The sequence below is a fragment of the Spermophilus citellus genome (assembly GCF_964194105.1).
Source record: "Spermophilus citellus genome assembly, chromosome: 2".
NCBI classification, from domain to species: domain Eukaryota; kingdom Metazoa; phylum Chordata; class Mammalia; order Rodentia; family Sciuridae; genus Spermophilus; species Spermophilus citellus.
In genome coordinates this window covers 56,346,448-56,368,492 of record NC_138183.1, presented here as the reverse complement: position 1 = coordinate 56,368,492, position 22,045 = coordinate 56,346,448, and the positions used below count along the sequence as shown (strand labels likewise).

The 22,045-nt window shown below is 37.1% G+C and overlaps 1 protein-coding gene across 1 annotated transcript in view; it reads right to left on the bottom strand.

The window, feature by feature from the left end:
* The window catches only part of TTC39B (tetratricopeptide repeat domain 39B), a 131,631-nt gene that overhangs the window by 36,624 nt on the left and 72,962 nt on the right, over nucleotides 1-22,045 (bottom strand). Inside the window, exons 4-8 of the mRNA XM_081278615.1 lie at nucleotides 13,420-13,530; nucleotides 10,701-10,832; nucleotides 9,713-9,789; nucleotides 4,139-4,206; nucleotides 1,017-1,081 (exon numbers count right to left, since the gene is read on the bottom strand). Coding sequence (XP_081134741.1) covers nucleotides 1,017-1,081; nucleotides 4,139-4,206; nucleotides 9,713-9,789; nucleotides 10,701-10,832; nucleotides 13,420-13,530 — 453 coding nt within the window. The remainder of the gene's footprint in view (nucleotides 1-1,016; nucleotides 1,082-4,138; nucleotides 4,207-9,712; nucleotides 9,790-10,700; nucleotides 10,833-13,419; nucleotides 13,531-22,045) is intronic.

The window sequence follows — 22,045 nt, the reverse complement described above, 5'->3', positions numbered from 1 at the left end:
GAAATGAAACTGTACTTCTACAAAGTTCTTCTACTTTATATGCAATGATACAATATTAACCCTAAATTGACTGTGATAAGGTTAAAAGGAGATTATAATCATCATAGCAACTTCTGAAACAAATCTAAGAAGACAAGGATTACGTGGAATTTTTTAATTTTTTTGTTCAAGCAAAATCAGACAGGAAAAGGGGGGTAAATAGATGAGATAAAGAAAAAAAAGGCAAAATGGCAGTCACAATATCAATCATCCAATTATGTGCATTTACAAGAAATGCAACTTAAACATATAAACAAGGGTAGATTTAAAGTAATATATATATATATATATATATATTACAAAGACTTATAAAAAAAGCATGATTGGCTATATTAATATTATAAAAAATATATTTTAAAACAAGGAATACTACAAGAGCTAAATTGGGACATTTTATAATTAAAAAAAAGCTAATTCATCGGGAAACATAACAATTACAAATATACATGAGCCTACCAGAGGTCCTAAATATCTACGGCAAATACTGATAGAACTAAAGGGAGAAATGGATGACTCCACGTTCTAAGTTGGAAACTTCAACACTCTCATGAGCTGGTAGAAAAACTAGATAAAAATCAGTAAGTATACAGAAGACATGAAAACTCTATGAGCCACGTAAATTGAATATTTTTATCCACTGCAATTCTAGGGGACCAGAGTAGCTCTAGAGTCTGGACCAAAGACATACCTATTATTTGAAATGTATAAGTTATCCTTAGGAGTGAGAAACTAGGATTATCTGAGCAGAAATCATAACAGTCACTTTCTTTCCTGCTGTTTTGCTCTTAAATTTTTATTTAAACTTAAATTCTATTGCCTTATGGCACTGAAAACATACTCAACCAAAAATCAAGTACATTTTTACCAATACTAAAAATTTTTTAAACTTATCATATTAAGTTTATGAGAATTTTGAAAAAAAAAGTAATGTAAGCACAAAAATCATTTAAAAGTCATGTTTTGCTTTTTAAACTTACTTATATATTTGGTAACTTGTTCTAATTTTGAGTCCACCTTTGATGAAGTTGATCATATTTTCATCCTGAAAATAATTCAATTAAATAAATATATCACTTAACAAAAAATTTTAAATTGTTCCAACACTTGCATATTTGTGTAACTAGGGGGGAAAATACTATCTTTTTGAAGACACAGTATTGAAATTAACACATTCTTCTTGCTTAACATTTGGAATGTATCTTTTTGTAATTTTTCTTACAAGTTAGAAAACAATGAAAGTATTTTTTAAATCCTTGCATCACTTTTTTTCTAAGGAACAAATCCCCACCAATTAAGGGCCAAATGTAGTCCAAACTTACTTTAATAAATATCATCATTTACTGAGCAATGTTCTTTGGTTTCATTCAAATTCAAAATAATTGATTTAAAGTATCTGTTCTAAGGCCAAATTTTCTCATCCATCATATCCAGTAAATGGAACTATGTTTCCTCTTTCACAGGGTACTTGAGCTGGCAGAGCCTGTTTAACATTGTGAATTTCATTCATACACATTTCTAGACCAAAATAACTGGTCTGGATTCTGAAGTGGCTATCGGTAATGTGCAATTTTGTTTTGAGGAAATGGAGGGTAGCATCACTTTATTTTTTTTGCCTGATGGTCATTGACCATACAATTGAGGCAATTAGCCTAGAGGAATGGCATTTTCAAGGTCAGCATTCTAACACAGTCTCTTAATAAATTATATTAAATAACCACTGGAAGAAGGTTACTTTAATAGATGGTACTAATAGAGACAGTGCCATGCTTCACATTTCCAGGGAGGAAGTTTCTCTAATCTATTGATATCAAAAAAATGCTCTGATATTTACTTCTTGTATATCTTAAGCATCCTTCTGAAGTAAAAGATAAACTCAGTTCACTAATTTCATTCACTACTGAAATATTTAATATTCCAAATGTCATAAGAATCAGTAGATACAAAATTCACTATGCAATTTAAATGTTTATCACATTATTTTAAGGAATCCTATAATTATAAAAGTTCTAACACTAATCAGGAAAGAATTTCCTGGGTTAGATTAAAATCTGACATAAGAGTATTTCATTTCACAGTTCATCAAATATTTACTGAATGTCTGTGTTACACCAGGAACCTGAATGCAAAAACAGAGATGAAGGCATGCACAGCTTCTCATGAAAGCACAAAATGGAGATATGTGGAAGGCCAGAAAAACACTCTTGAAGTATCAGTGCTTAAAGTTTAAAAAAAAAAAAAAAATTGGAAGTGGCCAGGTGAAGAAAGGCAAAGCAAATGTGAACTTTCAAACTAAGGAAAACTGAAAGAGAAAAGCCAAGAAGCATTAAAAGTCATGATGTGTTGGGCTGGGGATGTGGCTCAAGTGGTAGCACGCTCGCCTGGCATGCGTGTGGCCCGGGTTCGATCCTCAGCACCACATACAAACAAAGATGTTGTGTCTGCCAAAAACTAAAAAAGAAATATTAAAAAATTCTCTCCAAAAAAAAAAATTTAAAAAAAAAAGTCATGATGTGCATCGCCACCTGTGCATACATACACCAGCACTGCTAAGGAAAGCAGTAGTCAAGGAGGAGGAAAGCTACCTCTCCCCTCATGCCACTCAAGTATGCAACATTCCTATCAGTAACACCTGAAGGCAGGGAGTCTGGAATTTGGGGAGAAACACCTTCCCAACTTGTGATATTCTGACAGAGGACACTGCCATGGTCAGTAAGAGTGACTAAATGCTGAAACAGAGAAAAGGCAAGGTCAGAGTCTTCACTGTTTAAAATATACTCAATGACAGAGTGAAGAATGAGTGGGAGGTAAATGGAAATTAGAGATAGTCACTAGGTTGCTGCACAGTCCAGGCAAGAGCTGATGAGCAACTCCACCACAACAATGAGAGTCACAACAAAGTAGAGATGTAGCCAAGCAATCTTTAAAAGGCAAAAGCAGCATGAATATGAAAGTGATATGAGGCACAAGGAAAAGTGGAAAACTATGTACATTTTCCAGCTGTTAAACTTTAACTCCCCAAATATAAAATAAGTTTTCAAATCCCATATTCAACTGTCTAATCCTCATTGGAAAACACATCAAAAAAAAAAAAAAAAAACAGGGGCCTCTGTGGATAGCTTCATATTGTTTACTGACATAGTAAAATTGTTATTAACCAGACTTTGTAATGTACAGGGTTTTAGAAAATACCACACTGATTCACTTTTACTAAACCAAAATCTAACCTAAAAGGTCAACTTCCAGAAAAAGAGAGAAGCAATTCTCAAAAAAATACAAAAGATTTTAGAGTGGAAGATTTACCATTTTATAGTTGAGTTTCTTTCTGTCTCTCCTTATACTCCTGACCCCACCCCTATAGCCTTCACTATCACCTTAGAGGCTACCATGTGCAAATATAATTTTTTGGAAGTACTGGAAAATACAGAGATAGGCAAAATACCAACTATAACAGTTCTTAGAGGTGAAACTAAAGTGCCTCATGAGAAAAAGATTCATTGTTTTATTTAGTAACTTTAAAACTTTTCTTTCAGAAGGAAGAACTAAAAGAAAGGGGACTAAGAATAGAAAGTGGGGAAAAATAATATTTGAAGTATCCACAAAAAAATGTGGTTATTGATATATGCATGATGGAGCTTCACTGAAGCAAGAAAGGAATGGCCAGGCTGGAGATGCAGTTCAGTGGTCCAGCAATCGCCTAGCACATGCAAAACCCTGAGAGGAGGGAAGGCAGGAAGGGCCACAAGGAATAAGGGGCCTTCCTCTGCCTGGGCCACTTTGGTGGGAGGCCCTCTACCATAAGAAAGTACAAAATGGAATAATCTCAGTTTTCACATGAAAAAGCAGTCTGAAATTAGGTGTGGCCTTTATAAGGCATTTCTTTATAAGGCAGTAAGTCCCATTAGACTGAAAAACTCAAAATAGACTCTGAAGTACATTTCAGTAGATAAAAAGTTCTCTGGAGGTTTTTTACAGCCAAAGTTTATCAGAATAACAAATATTTTTCATTAACACTGTAAGACAAAATAACTGGAGCACTAACATTTTTTTATGCAGTATTAGCAGGCTTCTCAGCCAATACCAATTCTAAGACATTTATTACCTGCACAAAGGTGAGTGCTGCTTTCTGTAGAAGACACTCAGCATAACAGATTTCAGCATGCATCTCCTCTATTAAAAAATAAATAAAAATACGTTAAGAAAAATCCCAAGTCCACAGTAATTGCCATAGATATTCAGAAAAGACTGATAAATAAATGATCCCAAAAGAGACATAAAAGGAATACATTAACCCATTATTAGTGCTGATTCAGCAACATTCCTCTGGAATGTATGCAAAGTTCAGGGAAGTCATCATTGGCCCCATTCAAACACAACAGGAGTCCACATTTGATGTCCAAAACCCAAACTTGGCTCATAAGGAGAACCAATATTTAAGTATTTAAAAAAAAAAACACTTTTTTAACTTAACAGTAACATTAAAGCTCAACACAGTTGTAAAGTTTGAAAAAAAAAAAACTATATGAAATTTATAAACTCTAACTTCTAAAATATGAAGGTATGGTAATCATGACAATGACTAGAAACATTATTAACCTGAAGTGAATGCATCAATTCTCCAGAGCTCTCTGAAAACGCACTCAGGTCAGGGTTCTGCACACAAATCAAACTTGATCTAAAGAGAGTCAGGACTATTCCAGTTTTAGGGTAACTTTATCATTAGATATCCAGCACAAAAACAAGATGCCTTGCAAAAGGGGGTTGTGGAGGCTATGTATGTCCCAGGGATATGTGGAATGCCCCCAAAACACATTCCTTATCTTCTTAAATAATCTATTATACTTGCAGAGATTAGGGAGACAAATCTTGCATGTTTGCTTAAACACAATCAGCAGATTCCTGCCTTCTCCGTGGATTGCAAATCAGTATGTTATTTAAGTACTTGAGTTTGGATAAAAGGCTTTGCCATGTTCTAGCTATAGAACCTTGTGCAAGCTAGCCTTTCTTTCTCTGTTGGTTGCCTCATTTATAAAATCCACTAATAATGTCTCTATTTCACAGGTGAAGGATTAAATGAGGCACTGCACATAGAGTTCACTATACACAGTAAGCACTCGATAAATGTTAGCTACTTGCACTAAGATTACTGTCTTTGACCAATGTACATTTTGGTAAAAACTTAGAAAGCAGAAAGCATTTTTATGACAAGTAAGTGATGGAAAAATAGGGTATATGTCTGTATAATTGTAAATGCTATTGATCAAACTAGATAAGAATATGTGTCACCTTTTAATTTTACACACACACACACACACACAACCCATTGGCTCTTTCATATGAGTTCAACTTCTTGCTGTGCTCATATTCCAAATGTGCAATTTATGAAGAAGTAAATAAGCAACTAAGATCCCCAACAGCACACAGACAGGTCCAAACCCACAACAGGCAGTATTTGGGGACCTATACCTGCCTGTGTGTATCCCAGCAGGATCAATAATCAGAGCTGCAGTTCTTTAGAACACCTTCCCTAAAAATTTGCCTCTTGATTTTTTCAGTGTTTCAGTGGGATAAAAACTGATAACTTTTATTTTTAGAGTCACAAGAATATCCTCTTCCTAGGTAAGTCTATAACACAGTGAGAACTTTCAGGGGCTGTTAATGCTGTGCTAAGGATCAGATTGCTGGTGTGGGGCATGTGCAGAGGGGATCAGCAGGACAAAAGGCATGTAGCAAGAAAAGCCCAGGCCACCTTTGGCTGTAGCATGTGGTGTGCAGTCAAGGAAGAGAGAGCAATGAGGTTGGAAAGGTAAGTAGGAGTTAAACTATGGATGACCTTGACTGTCACAGTCTGCCCTGGATTCAGCAGGTAACCATGAGTCCTTGAAACGATATGAACAGAAGAGCGAATGGATTATGGTTAGGTTAACAATGGCCAAATCAAAGAGCAACATAAAAGATGTAACAAAAAAGCAAAGAGAAAAAGGCATGAGAATTCCAATTCTATATTCCACATGTAAGTATTCTTCATATTATAGCTCACATCCTAGACATTGCATTTAAATATCTCTTTTTAAAGTCAATTTGAAACCCATTCAGCACAATCCGCCAGCCATGAGAGAAGAGCAGGTGTGTTCCACATTAAGCCCATGAAAAGTTTAATGAAATATACTCACTCCTGCAGACAACCAGACACTCAACGATGTAAATGAAAATTACCAAGAGGGAAAACAAATCACATACTAAAACGACAATGTTTTGACATGCTCTCTTGAACACAAAGTCTGTCTAGGTTGTAGTGACAGCCAAGCTCACTGGGAAGAAAAAAGCAACTTAATTTATACAAGTCTTATTTCTTACTTTACTGTGGATGATTTACATAGGGCAGTTCTCTGGTTCTCAAAATTAGTATTGGGCACTTATAAATAGGTACTAGTAGAATGCCACTGAATTATAAAACCCTTAGGACACTGAAGGAAATAAATTCATGGTGCACTGAAATGTTAGCCAAGTACAGCTTTTAGGTATAAAGTCTATATTTCAGAATAGACTATAGTCACAGTCTATACAATTTTATAATTAGCCAAAGTTTTCTACCTTATTCCAGACTTCCTGAAGTGCACTATCCAAAGAAATTATAAAAGGATAAGAACAGAGTAACATCTGCTTTTAAGATGTTTAACACGGGAGTGATCCCACATTTTCCTCACCCATTTTTTAGCTACCTACAGAAACAAGTATGGGTATAATAGAGAGAGCTGCGCTACCAGGAAAGGCACATCAGCTTTAAACCCTGCTCTGAAAGGTGGGTGACCTAGACCACCTATCCAATCTCTCCAAACATTAGCTCCTAGTTTAATGAGGAGGTTACATGGAATAGATTGGTTAATGTTTGGCACATAGTATTTTTAATGGTTATTATCATATTATTTTTTTAATTACTATTTATACTCACATCATGTCATTCTTCCTAAAACTAAGGTTAAAAAAAATCTCCAATATCATTTTCATACTACAAAGAAAGAGGGAAGCAGGGGTCAGTAGAGAAGCCATATAGAGTGTAACAGAACAAGTAATATAAACAGAGTCCTCAGATTCCCTTGGATTTGGGGGGGCGGGCTATTTAATCTCCTATTAATCTTTGTTAGAGGACTGTAGAACTACTAGTGCAAATTTTTATTCTCATGGATACCTGGAGGTCAGTTTCTGGAAGAAAAAAACAAGATGGGTTTCAGGGGTCTAGAGCTGTTAGGTAGCTAGTCAGCCATGAATGGGTGGGCAGAGCTAAGACAAGGAAGGGTAACTGAAAACTACAGGTATAAGCAGCTGGAAGATGGGGACCTAGCATGTTAAAATCTCCTCCAGCCCATAATTACCTCCCCTCAAGCAAAACCTTTGTTTCAAGATCAGTTCACACCCAACCAGGGATCCTGAAACCTCCCTTGTCACAACTATCACAGCCGCCAATCATCTTGGCAATCGAACATCAAGACAAGAAAACTTGCTGATGGCTATTCAAGGGTAATAAACAATTCAGGGGACAGGAAACAGAGGCAAAAACAGGGGGACTCTATTTCCTTAAAATCCCCAACTCTGAGCATCATGCCATCCTCCCATGGATACAGTCCATCTAGTCCTATGCTGTCAGGAAAAAAAAAAAAAAAATCCAAAGGTAGACCTGGGTGGGACTCTGGAAACTTTCAAGACCCCCTCTGCCACTAAAACTGGAGAGCAGGAAGGGCACAATATCTATCTCTTCTCTGAAAGGACCCATCTCTCCCTTAATAGTATCCCCCTTTCTTCTTTCCTATCCCCTCTAATAAACTCATGACTATTATTCTGAATGACAAGTTTGAAATCTTTCTGGCCTAATTTCAAAAAAAGAGGGGGTCTCCGCACTGCCTTAGTTTCACAGTAGGCATCTGCCCTGTAACAGAATGACCAATGAAATTCCATTTTGTTGGAGAGGCAACATCACACTCTCTTAGAACAAGTCCTGAAGATGTGATATGCATCAATCCTCTCTGGTGATCAACACTTGAAACTCACACCACGCAAATGTTCCCAAGTTCTCCGATGTCCATAATGAGTTGATGACACTTGTCTAAAAAAATGAACACTTCATGATAACACACTCAATAATGTGTGTGACGTACACTTGACCATGAGGAATGCCTCTGACGGTTTTCAAAACTGCTCTTGCTTTTAATCAGCCACAAAGATTTCAAGTATTTTGTGTTACTTCCTCCAGAGAGCAAGTCGGACAATGACAATGAAGGAATAGATTCCTTTGAAATGACAGAAGTTTCTGAAGGACATATTTTTAATTCTGCAGGGTTACCTGCACACTCTTTTCTGGTAAGCCATCCTCACTAGGGTAAAACATCAATCAAACAACTGGAAACTTCTGCCCTGATCTCAGCAGGAACATCAAGTAACTGACAACAGGCATCCTTTCTTCCCATCCATCTGCTCAGGACGCTGTGGGCATTCCTAGATTCCTCAACATTCCTAACTACCAATCCACCAACAGAATACCTATGATACTGTGAAGTATTAACACTTTTTAAAAGTTATCAAAATTACTTTGACCTTGGAAAAAATTCTTAATAACAGAGAAAACTGAAACTCTCATTAAGTGGATAGTAAGAATATAAGTGTGTTAAGTTTTTAGAGGAAAAAAAATCGCAATACCTGTAAATTTTTAAAAATTTCAAACCCTTAGAACTAGTATTATGATCTAGATATGAAATGTTTCCCAAAAGCTCATGTGTGAGACAATGCAAGAAAGTTAGAGGTGAAATGGTTGGGTTATGAGAGCCTTAAACTAATCAGTATGTTGATCCACTGATAGGGATTAACTGGGTAGTAACTGAAGGCAGGTAGGGTATGGCTAGAGGCGTGGGTGGGTCATTGGGGGCGTAGCCTTGGGGTTTATATTTTGTCTGTGGTGAGGGGAGCTCTCTCTTTTTGCTTCCAGGTACCAAGTTCCCAGCTGCTTTTCTCAGCTACATTTCTCTGCCATGATGTTCTGTCTCAAACTGAGGCCAGGAGAAATGGAGTAAACCATCTATAGACAGAGACCTCTGAAACTATGAGCCCCAAATAAACTTCTCCTCCTCTAATTTGTTTTGTCAGTCTTTTGGTCATAGCAGTGAAAAAAACTGACTAAAACAACTTGTAATCCCATTTGTAGGAATTTATCCTATGAAATATTTTTTAAATGCATGAGGACACATGTACAAGGGTTTTAGAACATCATTATTTGCAACAATGAAAAACTAAAAATTATATGACTGTTCTTTAATAGAGAAAAAGCAACTAAATTTTGTATATCCATCATATGCAATACTACATAGGTGTAGAATGAAGCATATTTATATGACCTGGGAAAACATAACATTATAGAATGACATGCATTACATGATTCCATGTTTGCAAAAGGTGAACACCACATAAACAACCACCAAAACCCTATGGGTTTCTTATATGTTTGTACATAGAAAAGTCTGCAAGGCTTTAAATTCACCATTAGCAATGGTTACTTCAGGAGGGTGAGCACAATGGGGAAGATAAAAGATTCCATTTTCTTTCTACACTTCAGTATTGAATTTTATGAACATGACTGCCTTTTAATTTTTAAAAGAAAATAAAAATTAATCTTTGAAATCACTCATACCTTCACTCAGCTGTTCCAATGATCCTCGAGAAAGAAGACTTGAAAAAGATTCTACAACTGTGCATTTTTTCCTATATCTGCATTGAGCAAATAGATAGGGAGACAGGAAATAGAAAGAAAAAATAAAAACAAATCAGGCTGTGTTCTTTTTCATTTGACATTCATTTCAGCAGTCACACCAAAGAGTCACCAAGCTGCAACTCTAAACCCTCACATCTGCAGGGAAAAGGCCACCCTTTTCCATCAACTGCACACCTAGCTCCTAGCACAGGGCTAGCAACCCACAGACAGTCATCCCACATTTATACCCCACATGTGGGACAAACCCATACACAATGAATACTAAACCTGCTAGGGGCCTTCCCTTATCTCTATGGCTATGTCACCAGCGGAGTTAAAGTGCACTATTTGAAAGTGCTCTTCATTTGAGGGGCTCACAACATAATTATATAAAGATGTCAATTTACCCATGTTAAAATTTACTAATAATAGCTTTTACTATGTTATTCCTAAACATACAGAGGAAAGCTCAAAATACAATTAAAAATCTATCTTATTTTGACCAATCCAAAGTACCCAACATAAGTTCTTCTTATATGAACAAAATAATCCTGTTGGAATTTGCAGGATCCAACATAAAACAAGCTCCTTGCTTGACTTGGCACAGCATACAGTACTCAAATCTCACCCACTTCAGGAGACACCTGAGAGATGCTGGCTGTTAACCTCACTGAAATCTCCCTCAAATCTTCTCTTTAGCTGAGGCCCTAAACTATCAAGAAGAAAAGTCTGGGAACCACATTATTCCTGGTAGGAATTGTTAAACTCTATTATATAAAATTGGATGAGGCCAAGAAGTTTTGAAGCTGAAGTCCTTTTCTGTATCTGGCCAACCTTAACCAGAGTTCTCAGGCAAATAGGGCTCATTTTATCACACAGGATCAGGGTTTGGGGGTCAGATCTCAAGTATTTAACTCTTCAGTCATACTTCTGGCAGGTTTGTAAAGCGTCCTTCATGGCAGAAATGCCTTTTTGGATGTCCTGTTGCTCAAAGGTCATGACAGCCTGCAACACCACAATGGTACTGTAGCCCAAGGCATGGTACATACTCTCCTTAGCCCTAAAAAGAACACAGGGAATTAGTACAATTCAATTAAATAAAAAAACAATCTAGGCTTTTTTGATACTAATCACAAGAAATCCTACCAAAGCATGCCCTGACTTCAACAATAATAATATCTAGTCTTTCACCATAATCACTGAAATGTTACAGCCTGTGAGAGGCGGGTACTTAAGAACTTTACTGTCAAGAATTTTCCAAATTAAAACCACACAGGCAGGACAAAATGTTCCAGGAAAAGAAGCTCAAGTGGACAACATGCCTTTCTCTGCTTCAGCACAAGGGGGCAGCCTGCTGATTCATTTCCCAGAAAAGGTTTCAGAGCAAACAACATTTTCTAGTTAAACAAGGTGCAATGTGCTGCCTTAAGATTTAAAATAAGTGCTAAAAATAAAGACTATTGGAAATGTATTTTGTGACAAAGAGATTTCATTTTGGGTGATGGGGGTTACAAGGGATTGAACTCAGGGGCACTTGAGCACGGAGCTATATCCCCAGCCCTAGTTTCTGTTTTATTTAGAGACAGGGTCTCACTGAGTTGCTTAGCACTTAGTTTTTGCTGGGGCTGGCTTTGAACTCTGTTCTCCTGTCTCAGCCTCCTGAGCCACTGGGATTACAAGCATGCACCACCATGCCTGGCCTCAATGTTTTTTGAAAGAGGAAGACTCATTTAAAATCATTCCCTTTCCTCTACAGCCAGAGATCAAGAAGAAGCAAGATTTGAGGCAACTGGGGGGCAGTAGGTCAGCCCCAAAAGGGCCTGACCAAAATAAATCTCAAATCCTGTATCTGATCTAATTGCATTATCTGAGATTCCTAATTAAAGTTCTTAAATTTTAGTTATTAAGTTATCAATGGTTGCTTCAGGAATCTAAGAATGTTCATTAGTTCTACTGTGGAACAGACATCTCAATTTCCTGGATGTAAAAGCATTACCATCTCTTCTCAAAACTTCTGATGTTATTTATTTATGATATTAAAAATACCAACACATATCCAAGTGCAGTGTAGCACATCTGTAATCCCACTAGTGTGGGAAGCTAAGGCAGGAGGATTAAGAGTTGAAGGCCAGCCTCAGCAACTTAGCAAGGTCCCAAGAAACTTAGCAAGACCCTGTCTCAAAATAAAAAATAAAAAGGGCTGGGGATGTGGCCCAGTAGTTAAGCACCCCTGGTACCAAAAGAAAAAAAAAAAGCAATGCATATGCCTGGGGATGTGGCTCAGTGGTGAAGGGCTTGCTAAGATAGCAAGGCCCTGGGTTCATTCCCAGCATAGCCAAAACAACAACAACAAACCAATGCACAGTTTTGTTTTTAATTTAAATATTAAGGCTCAACAGCCTGCTGCTATATGAAACAAATACAAGCCACACTAATTTTTTTCCCTCCCCCCATGGAAATAAATAGTCTAAACAATTCTTTGGTAATTTGCAGTTTGTCCTAAACAGTGAGGCCACTGGCTGTTCAAAAGAACTACAAGGGGACTGGGGTTATGGCTCAGCAGTAGAGCGCTCGCCTTGCACATGCAAGACTCTGGGTTTGATCCTCAACACCACATAAAAATAAATGAATAAAATAAAGATATTGTGTCCAACTACAACTAAAAAAATAAATATTAAAAAAAAGAACTACAAGGAATAAGAGCAGCCAGAAGTTATTCACTAACTGTGCCTTCAAACCTATTATTTTTCTAACTGAATGTTCTTCCAAGAAGGAAAAAAAAAGGTTCAAGCGGGGGAGTATTTTTAACAATGACGCATGCATAAATATCACGACTACAAAACTTGACTGGATACAAGATTATATTATAACCAGCTGGGTGTCAATGGAAGAAGGGGGGAAAAAAAAACTTGTTTGAATAAAAAAATAAAAAAGATAGGTAGGTAGGCTGAGAAAGGAGACAGAGGAGAAATAAAGAAGGAAAGACAAGAAGACTACAAAAGGAGGTAGAGGGCCAGAACACAGAAAGAGAAGTCTAAAGCACCTAGAAGGGTGGAGGAGGGAAGAACACTGGCAAGGCAGAGGTGGAGACAAGAACTGGAGGCAACCCTGACAATTTTCCTTAGCCTGGGGTCTCAACATTTATCTTATCATTTCTTCTTAACTTCTGAGATGCTAATTGGCGAATCCTGATTTGAAAAATTAAGGGTACTGTTAATTAAAATTAAATTGCTCAACTTGGTTAATCACATATATAGGGAATCCCAGTAATATTATCTTGAAATTTAACATTGAGATTAGCATATTCTAGTTCTTTGCCTCATTTCAAATGAATCTTTTTCTAATTATATTTAAAAGAAACATCCATGTAAATATTTCACTGAAAATAAAACAAAATTGAAGTCCTACAAAACTACATAACATGATAATATTTGAGCCAAATATGGAAATTAAAATATATGAAATAATCAGAAATTTTCTAATGATAAAATTTAAAAAGACATATTTCTTAACTAAATTTTAAAACTGACCGACAATAAGGGGTCTCAACCAAATAGGCTTATAAATATTTAGGTAGGAACACATAAATTAACCTACATGACATTAAAGAAATGGATAAAACAATGTTTCATCTAAAAATAAATTACCCTGGACGAAGCAATTCTAAGGCATCTGTAAATCTGTTACTTAGAAATAAATTCAATGCCACTGCACATTCTTCTAGGCCACTCTTGAGATCCACTTTGGTTGATGATGAACTAAAGATCAAGAAAAAAAATACAAAGAATTTTTATCAGTTTTATTATTAGCACACTTTCCCAGGGAATGCGTATGAACTTTGGAGACAGAGGGCAGACTGAAATTCTAACTCTACAACTGACTAGTGTAGGGGCAAAGGGAACACTCCCTCTGTCCTCTTGTAAATGATTTTTAGGGGAGATGAACCAAAGAACAGAGAATAGCCTGAGACAAAGTTCTTCTGGGTTCTGAGTATGGTGTCCTTCTTTTCTGCTAGTTAATCCTCCTTGACTAATGAGGTTATTGGGAATGGTGGATGCCATAGCAATTGCATTCTTTCTAGAAGAAGTAGGGACAGAGTGGGAGAAGGTTAGAGAGACCCTGGTTCTGAGTCTGCTGCTTTCATTCAAAGTATCCAGCACGTCAAATTGCCACACTTTGGAATACTGTTTTCTGAGTCCCAAAACTAACTTTGTCTGTTACATCCCTGAGTCTCAACTTTTTTATGTGTAAAATGGGAAACACCAACCTACTTGATAGGCTGTCTTGAGGATGATATTAATTGACAAATAATGACAGAGTAGGCACACACACACACACACACAAAAAAAAAAAAAAAAAAAAAAAACCCTGACAATTCACTTGGACCTACAAAAGTTCAATGAGTAACTAGAAGCAGGATTAAAAACAACTTGGCATCTCTGCCTCCATTTTTGCATCTATCTCCTTTACTCTGAGTCTCTTTGGATTCCAGAAACAACAGATCTTATCAATAAACACAGTGTGATGAGTGGAAATTCCCCTGCCCCCCCCAACCAGGAAACAGTAGCTTTCTTACAGGTTCTGACAACCACCACCTACCCACCCGCCAATCCTATACCAACCAGAACACAGTCTGACCAAGACTGCTTGACTGCACATACTTCTGACTCCACTTAACTAGATAATATAGAAGCTGGTGTCAGTTTTCTTGAAGACAGGGCTAAGGGCACTGGTCCCCTTATCTTCCTGGTATGGCTATCCTAATTCCTGAGCTGGGAGTGGTGGCACACACCAATAATCCCAGCAATTTGGGAGTCTGAGACAGGAAGATTGCAAATTCAAGATCACCCTCAGCAAATTAGCAAAGCCCTCAGCAATTTAGTTAAACCCTGTTTCAAAATAAAAAATAAAAAGGACTAGGAATGTAGCTCAGTGGTTGCCCCTGGGTTAAATTCCTGGTCCTGCCTTCCCTTCCCTTCCTTCTTTTCTTTCTTTCAGTATTGGCAATCAGAGCTCCCAGGGGAGCTGCATCACTGAGTTCAGTCTTGTCTTTTTTTTTTTTTTTAAGACAAGGTCTCACTAAATTGCTTAGAGCCTCACTAAATCACTGAGGCAAGCCTTGAACTTGCAATCCTCCTGCTTCAGCCTCCTAAACCACTGTGATTATAGGCATATACTGATCCCAGCTCATGATTCCTTCTTGTTATTCACGTCTCACCTAATACACCACCAACAGAGAGTGGCTTGGCTGAGCCCACCCAATACTCCAGTTTTCCTTCTGCATCACTTAGTCCAGGATCTTGTGAATGTAGTATTTGTGGACATAAGATGCAAGTGCAAGGAGACTGTTTTAGTCATTCCTGCGTCATCAGTGTCTTTGGTGGTACCTAGAACATGCTCAGTAAATATACTTGAGTGGGTAGGTTCCTGTTCTGGGTAGAAATAAAAAACCTCCTCATACTTAGAGCTTAAAGCACCTTCCTCCTGGGGCAAAGCAGAAAGGAGACCAGCCCTTGATGGAGGGGTAGCTGAAGAGCTAAGAATTGATGTGCCCTTAAGTTTCCAGAGAATGAGAAGATGAAATTACACTATGGTGTTCACAAGTCTCTCACAGCAAGATTTTTTAAAAGAAAGTTATTTGACTCTCTCATAGCAGTCCACCACCAAACCGTGTCAGTGTTACCTTCTGAATGTACCTTGGATTTATTCGCTTGCATCTCTATCACACAGTCCAAGTTAGCTCCTATGTTGCCTAGTGGCTGCAGAATTATTTTCTCCCCATCACCTACCCCTACTGCCCCATCAAATGTTTACCTAGAATTCATTCAATGAATACTTATGAAGTATGTGCCAGGTACTCAGCACTGGCAATACAGCAATGAACAAGACACAGTGAATCCTGGCTCTCTGGGAGAAAGGAAGGCAGACTTACATAAGCAGACCAATAACTAAGATCATCTCAAATTGGGATAAATAGTTTGGCATAGAACCTAGTTTAGAGAATGGTATGTGTGTGTGAGAGAGAGAGAGAGAGAGAAAGAGAGAAAGAGTGAGTCACAGAAGGCTCTCCAAGAAGGCAACATCCAAATGCTGTACAATGGAATCAGCCATGGGAATATTTAAGTTAGAAACAGAGAAAGGATTCTAAACAGAAAATGTAGAGAGTAAGATCAAGAACAGGAGAAAATGAATGCATAAAAGACAAAAGCCAGAAACAACAGAGGCAGCAAGAATGGATTTTATTCTAAGAACCAAAGAACATGCATTGCCTCAGAAATCTCTACTCCTTTTCTAATCAGCCCTTCCCTTTAACTACTAGGGTTTCTAGTTTTACTTCTCCCTATCTCTTCATCTTACTCATACCATTTCTCTATAAGGTTACAACTCATTCTTTATCGTTTGTCACAAGGAAATGGGCTCCCTGCCAAAAAAAAAAAAAAAAAAACAACAACAACAACAACAACACCTCTGCATCTCAGCTGGCCTCTGTCATCTGGAAGGACACATTATACCTGTCCGGCTTAGACAGATTAAAAACCAGATCACTACCTCCAAACACAGTAAACACAGCCCCTCTAAGTAGTGATTACGAGACTCACCTGGAATCAATACACCCTGCCCCTGCAAACACACACAACACTAGTGGTACCATGTGTTCATTAACCAGGACTCCTCTCAACATCTCTTAGGGACACATTTTCCTCTCCATATGTACTGCCATCACCTGAATTGAGATGCGTGTCACTTCATTACTGAATTCTGAATACCTGCCTGCTTTGATTTCATGGTCCTCAAAATTCATCATGCATTAGACTCACCTGGAGAATTTACTAAAATATACTACTGAGTCCTTCCCCCAAAATTTCTGCTCAGTAGACCTGAGGTGGACAGGTTTTCAGATGATATTAATCCTGCTTTGATTCATACTGGATTCCACTCTCAGACTTCCTAAAGCAGATATTTATGATACTACCTCCTTAGATTAAATTACCAAAAATAGCTACCACACCTGCCATGTTAAGTTCAAACTCTTCTGGCTTCTAGGCCTGAGAAATCTGGCCCCACCTCACCTGTCCAACCAGACTGGAGCAATGAGCATGGCTATTTAAAAACAGCCCAGTATCTTGCAAGAGGCTCATCAACAGGGCATCATCCTCAAGCCTGGGATGATGGAATAAAAAACTTCCTGGACTGGAAATCTAACCCACATGGCTAGCTTTTCCTACGCATTTGTCATTATTGCTAGTAATGACATTATTGCCATTTTTTTTATCTACATGACCTTCAGAGAGCTGCTTAGCCTCCCTGGGTCTCTTGCTTCATCTTTGAAATATCCAATTGCTCTCCCATTTCACAACTTGTGTAAGAGAAACAAAGGCAATGGCTTTGTGGACTTTCAAGCCCTATATGAATTAACAACCATGCATAATTTTCTAAAAGCTATGGATGCTCAACCCATATGCTCAAATTCCAGCCCTGTTAGAGTCCAGCTCAGACGCCCTTCTTAATATATATCTTCAATAAGGTGAAGATCCTTCCTATTTCTAAGATATGTTAATTTAAAGGTAAATAAGTCTTAGTCTTGTCTTTTATAAAACAGACAAAAACCAAACATAATATAAAATCTAAGACTACACTAGTATTATCTCTTATAGTCCAATACCACTTCTTCCTTTATTAATGACTTAATAAACTCCATTGAAAAGAGCTACATTTATTATAGTGGACAAGGATCAATTCTGGAATCAGATCATTTTATTCATTTCATGACTTCAACCCTAACTATGTATGGCCATGGCAAGTCACTTTTCCTCCCTAAAACTCAGTTTCCTTAAGTAAGATGGATCTAGTAAAAGTACCCACCTCACAGGTTATGTTATTAATACAGATAATGTGCTCAGTGTCTGACACATAGAAGTCCTCAAGTATTGCCAAGCTAATGCTAACATTAATTTATAAGTAACCAAATGGCCTTCAATAACTCCAAATGGCCAAGTACATAACAGTTGAAGAAATTAGTAATAAATATCTGTTCATTCATGTTTTCAATTGTTCAATACCAGACAATTTAGCAATGATTGGAGTGGGGACAGAACATGCAATATAGAAGGAAGAATGAATAAAATAAGTTCAGAATAGCTAAAGCAAAGTTTTATAAACAGTTTTTCTTATGAGAACCTTACTAGCAATAAAGACAAATGAAGTAGGAAAAGCTAGCCATGTGGATTAATATTCTCTATAGGATAGTCAGTATGTGAATTTTATTATTTATGAAGATTTGAGAATGTGGGTGTATTTGGGGAGAGAACTATTATGGATCAGGGGAGCAAGGAGGGAGCAGAGAGCATATGAGAATGCTGGATTCTTTGCTAAGCGTATCCAGAGAAAGTTCCTACTTTCCTCAGGGTTCAAGATTCACCTTTGCCTCAAAAGTCACAAAGATTCACCATAACATACTGTTCAGCTGAAACTATAGCTGTAGATAAGCAGATTATGGACTCCTAATGACATTTCTAATTATTTATCTAGATATTTTGTCTCTACCCTCTGAAAATTCACAACTTATACTGACATGTTGTGTGGGAAGAGAATTAGTGAATTTTCCTCCTCCTCTTTCCAAATTATTTGAACTCTGTTCATATTACTTTTATAATGAAAAACTGATTTGTAAAATTTTAAAACATAAAAGTAATGTCTCAAAGGAAAACAAAAAGTCTTATCACTACCATTTCCCAGCTCTGTAACCTTGAACAACCTTACCTCACCTAAGTTTCCTTATCACTAAGATGGAGCCAAGACTGTTCTTTATACTTTATGAGGTAGTGTGAAAATCAGGTAAGCTTTTGAAAATAAAAGCACAAGCATTTATATGTACTGAGGCATTACTACAATTCTCCAGGAGTGTCACACTACCCAACCCTATTTGGTAAATACCACATACATACACGTTTGTGACCTGACAAAATTTTTCTATACTTTACCTAATGACCTGCTTTCTTCATATCTTATTAAAAAGCCCTGCTGATTAAAAGTGAAAGAAGCAATTTTTGTGATTTTTTATTAAAAAAATAAAACTCTCAAAACCAATATACAATAATTATGTACATCTGAATACTTCTAAATTATTCCTTACATTTTCATTTGCAAAGGCAATTATTTAAAATGACTGCATACCCACTAAATAAATATTAACATTTTAGAACTTTTCAAAAGTAATTCTAATGTGAACTTATTTTGAATCCATTCCTACGTAATCAAGGCTCAATCCTAATTAGTTTTTCAACTAAGGATATATGAGCATCATAAATCATAAATTTTACAGAAGCTACTGCACAAGCTTTCAGCTGCGCTAGAGAATAATAATTGGGTTCGAGGAAATGCTACACAAAATATGAGATGCCCTTCCTATGCCCAGAGGAAAGGACAACCCTTATCTATGAAGACACAAGGACACAGAAGAAATCTGAACAAACAGGCCTTGCTAAATCCTTCAGCACATAACTATTAAGAATACTCAGGGTTGGGGATATAGCTCAACTGGTAGAATGCTTGCCTCATGTGCACAAGGCCCTGAGTTCAATCCCCAGCACCACCAAAAAAAAAAAAAAAAAAAAAAAACCCTCTCAGGATTCCCATTCCTATGGGTCTTCCTTTCCTTATAAAGACTCTCAAGTCATTTTAAAAAAAAAAAAATAAGTAAATCTGTAAGTTTTCTTCTTGTCAACCTGTCTTTTGTTATGAGAAGGCAAATGGGTTTCTGAAAGGTGAGTTGCCCAGAAATGAGAAAATTGAGTGACAAGTTGCAATTCGTCCACTGCTGGCTATAGAACCAAGGATATGTACCTTTACATCAAGGGCACCTTGGGTATGTACCTTTACATTTTAATAAATGACAAACTGAAACTGCCCCACTGCCTGCCTCACAACCTTGTGTTGAGAAGCAAACAGGTATCTGTGGAGTGAAAAGTACCATGAGGTAAGGCAATGTTATTTTTTTTTCTGTGCAGCCTAAATATATAAGTACCATATGTACATAATTGAAGTCTGAAGCCTCACACTACTTTGAAAGTGTCTTTTTAGCTGCTCCACAATGTGTTTATAAGTGCTTGCTTTTATTGGTGCATTAGAAGGCCTATTGATTAAAAGCCAGCGTGGGAATTTTCCTTATTTGTGGTTTTTTTGGTTTTTTTTTTTTTTTTTTTTTTTTTGCAAACATTGATCCTACAATGGAAACACCTCAAAACTATTTCTTATATTTCACCTTCACTTCTTCCTTTACATCTATCTTTTAACTCCTTCTCTGACCACTTCCCAACTCAGAGACGTGCACAGATTTACTTATTTAAAACAAATCCAGCAAGAAAGATAACTTTCCTTCAATCTTGGTTCTCTCCTACCACACAACTTCTCTGTGTAGTTTGGATCTTAAATGTCCCCCCCACCCCCTAAGGCCCATGTGTTAAAGGACTGGTTCCCAGGGAGGTGCTGCTGGGAAGAGGTAGAGCCTAGTGAGAATCTGTAGGTAATTAAGGGTGCCTTTTAAGGGGATTGTGAGAATTTCAGCTCCCTCCTCACTCTCTTTTGCTGCCTGACCTTTTCTCTTTATAAGTTTATTATCCCAAGTATTTGTTTTAGCAACAGAAATCCCTTTCATAAGCCAGAGCTTCAAAAAAAAATTGACATCTAGGATAGGGTTGTAGCCCAGTGGTAGAGCACTTGCCTAGCATGTATGAGGAACTGGGTTTGATTCTCAGCACCACATATAAATAAATTAAAAAATAAAGGTCCATTAACAACTTAAAAAAAAAAAGTTGACATCTTCAGCTGCTACAGGCTGGCACTGTCCCAATTTTCTAAATTCCCTCCAAGAAAAAGGTATCTGATAAACTGACTACAAAATGCAAAGGACACTTTTCAGCCTAAACCCATGCAGAATTCTCTGCTAACAAGATTCCAGAACTCACCCCTCCCACAAATTCCTTGCCTGTCCTACAGCAACTATCTCTGTAGCTCCTGCTTGAACTCTTCATTCCCTCAGCAATCCTTTACTGTTTGTGTCTTATAGTTCCTTCCTCCACCCAGTCCCTTCTTTTTTGTTTTGCTTTCTCTTAATAGCATTTGCAGTTCATGACTTCAATGCTATAAAAGATTCCCAGTCTACAGATCCAGCACAGTGCTTTCTGTGCAAAGTCTAACTCTTATCCATTACTGCCTTAAGTAATTTTTATTTTTTTTTTTTACTACAGCTTTCAAACTCAGTGTTATCAATGGTGATACAGTACTTACCTAGGAAACTATCAAAAAGATTGGAAGAAAACTATGAGAGAGAAAATTTTATTTCTGGGAGAAAAACAAACAGATTTCCCTGGGGACATATAGAATAAAAAAGTAATGTGGGAGGCTGGGGATATAGCTCAGTTGGTAGAGTGCTTGCCTTGCACACACAAGTTCCTGGGTTTGATCCACCGCACCATACACAAAAAAAAGTAATGTGGGTGGGGGGGGCTGGGGTTGTGGCTCAGTGGTAGCACGCTCGCCTTGCATGTGTGAGGCATTGTGTTCAATCCTTAGCACCATCTACAACTAAAAAAAAATTTTTTTAAAGTACTGTTGGAAATGAATGCCTTAAAGACATTTATTATTCTCAAACTTTTTTCCCACTTTTCAACGCCTTCCACATATTAAGAGAAATTGTTGCCCAGGCACAGTGGTGTCCACCTATAATACTAGCTACTTGGGAGGCTGAGGCAGGAGGATCAATATCTAGTGAGAATTTATCTCAAAATAGAATACAAAAAATAGGGCTGGGGATGTAGCTTAATGGTAGAGCACTTGCCCGGTGTGCATAAGGCATTGGGTTCAATCCCCAGTAATGGAGGGAAAAGAAAAAAAGACAAATTGCCAAATCCAGGAGTATAATAAACACTCTGGAAGACACCTGAAATTTCAATGCTAAAGACCTGCTGTATAATTTTAAAAGTTTAATAAACCTGGAAGGAAGGAAGGATGGAAATCTTTTTTTCATGGTACTAAAACTGCTTTACAGTTTCCTTAATAACTCATAAAGAAACAACCTACATGTTCAATAGGTTGAAAGGAAACAGTAATGAGCAATTAAATATTATCTTATATATAAAAATATCTAATGGAAAGGTAAAATATCATGATATTTAAGTTTAAAAGGTAGACAATTTAACAGTATATTTAATAAGATATCAATTTAAAAATTTAAAATTTCTATATATGAAAAGAAAAAAAGTTTCAATTGTATAT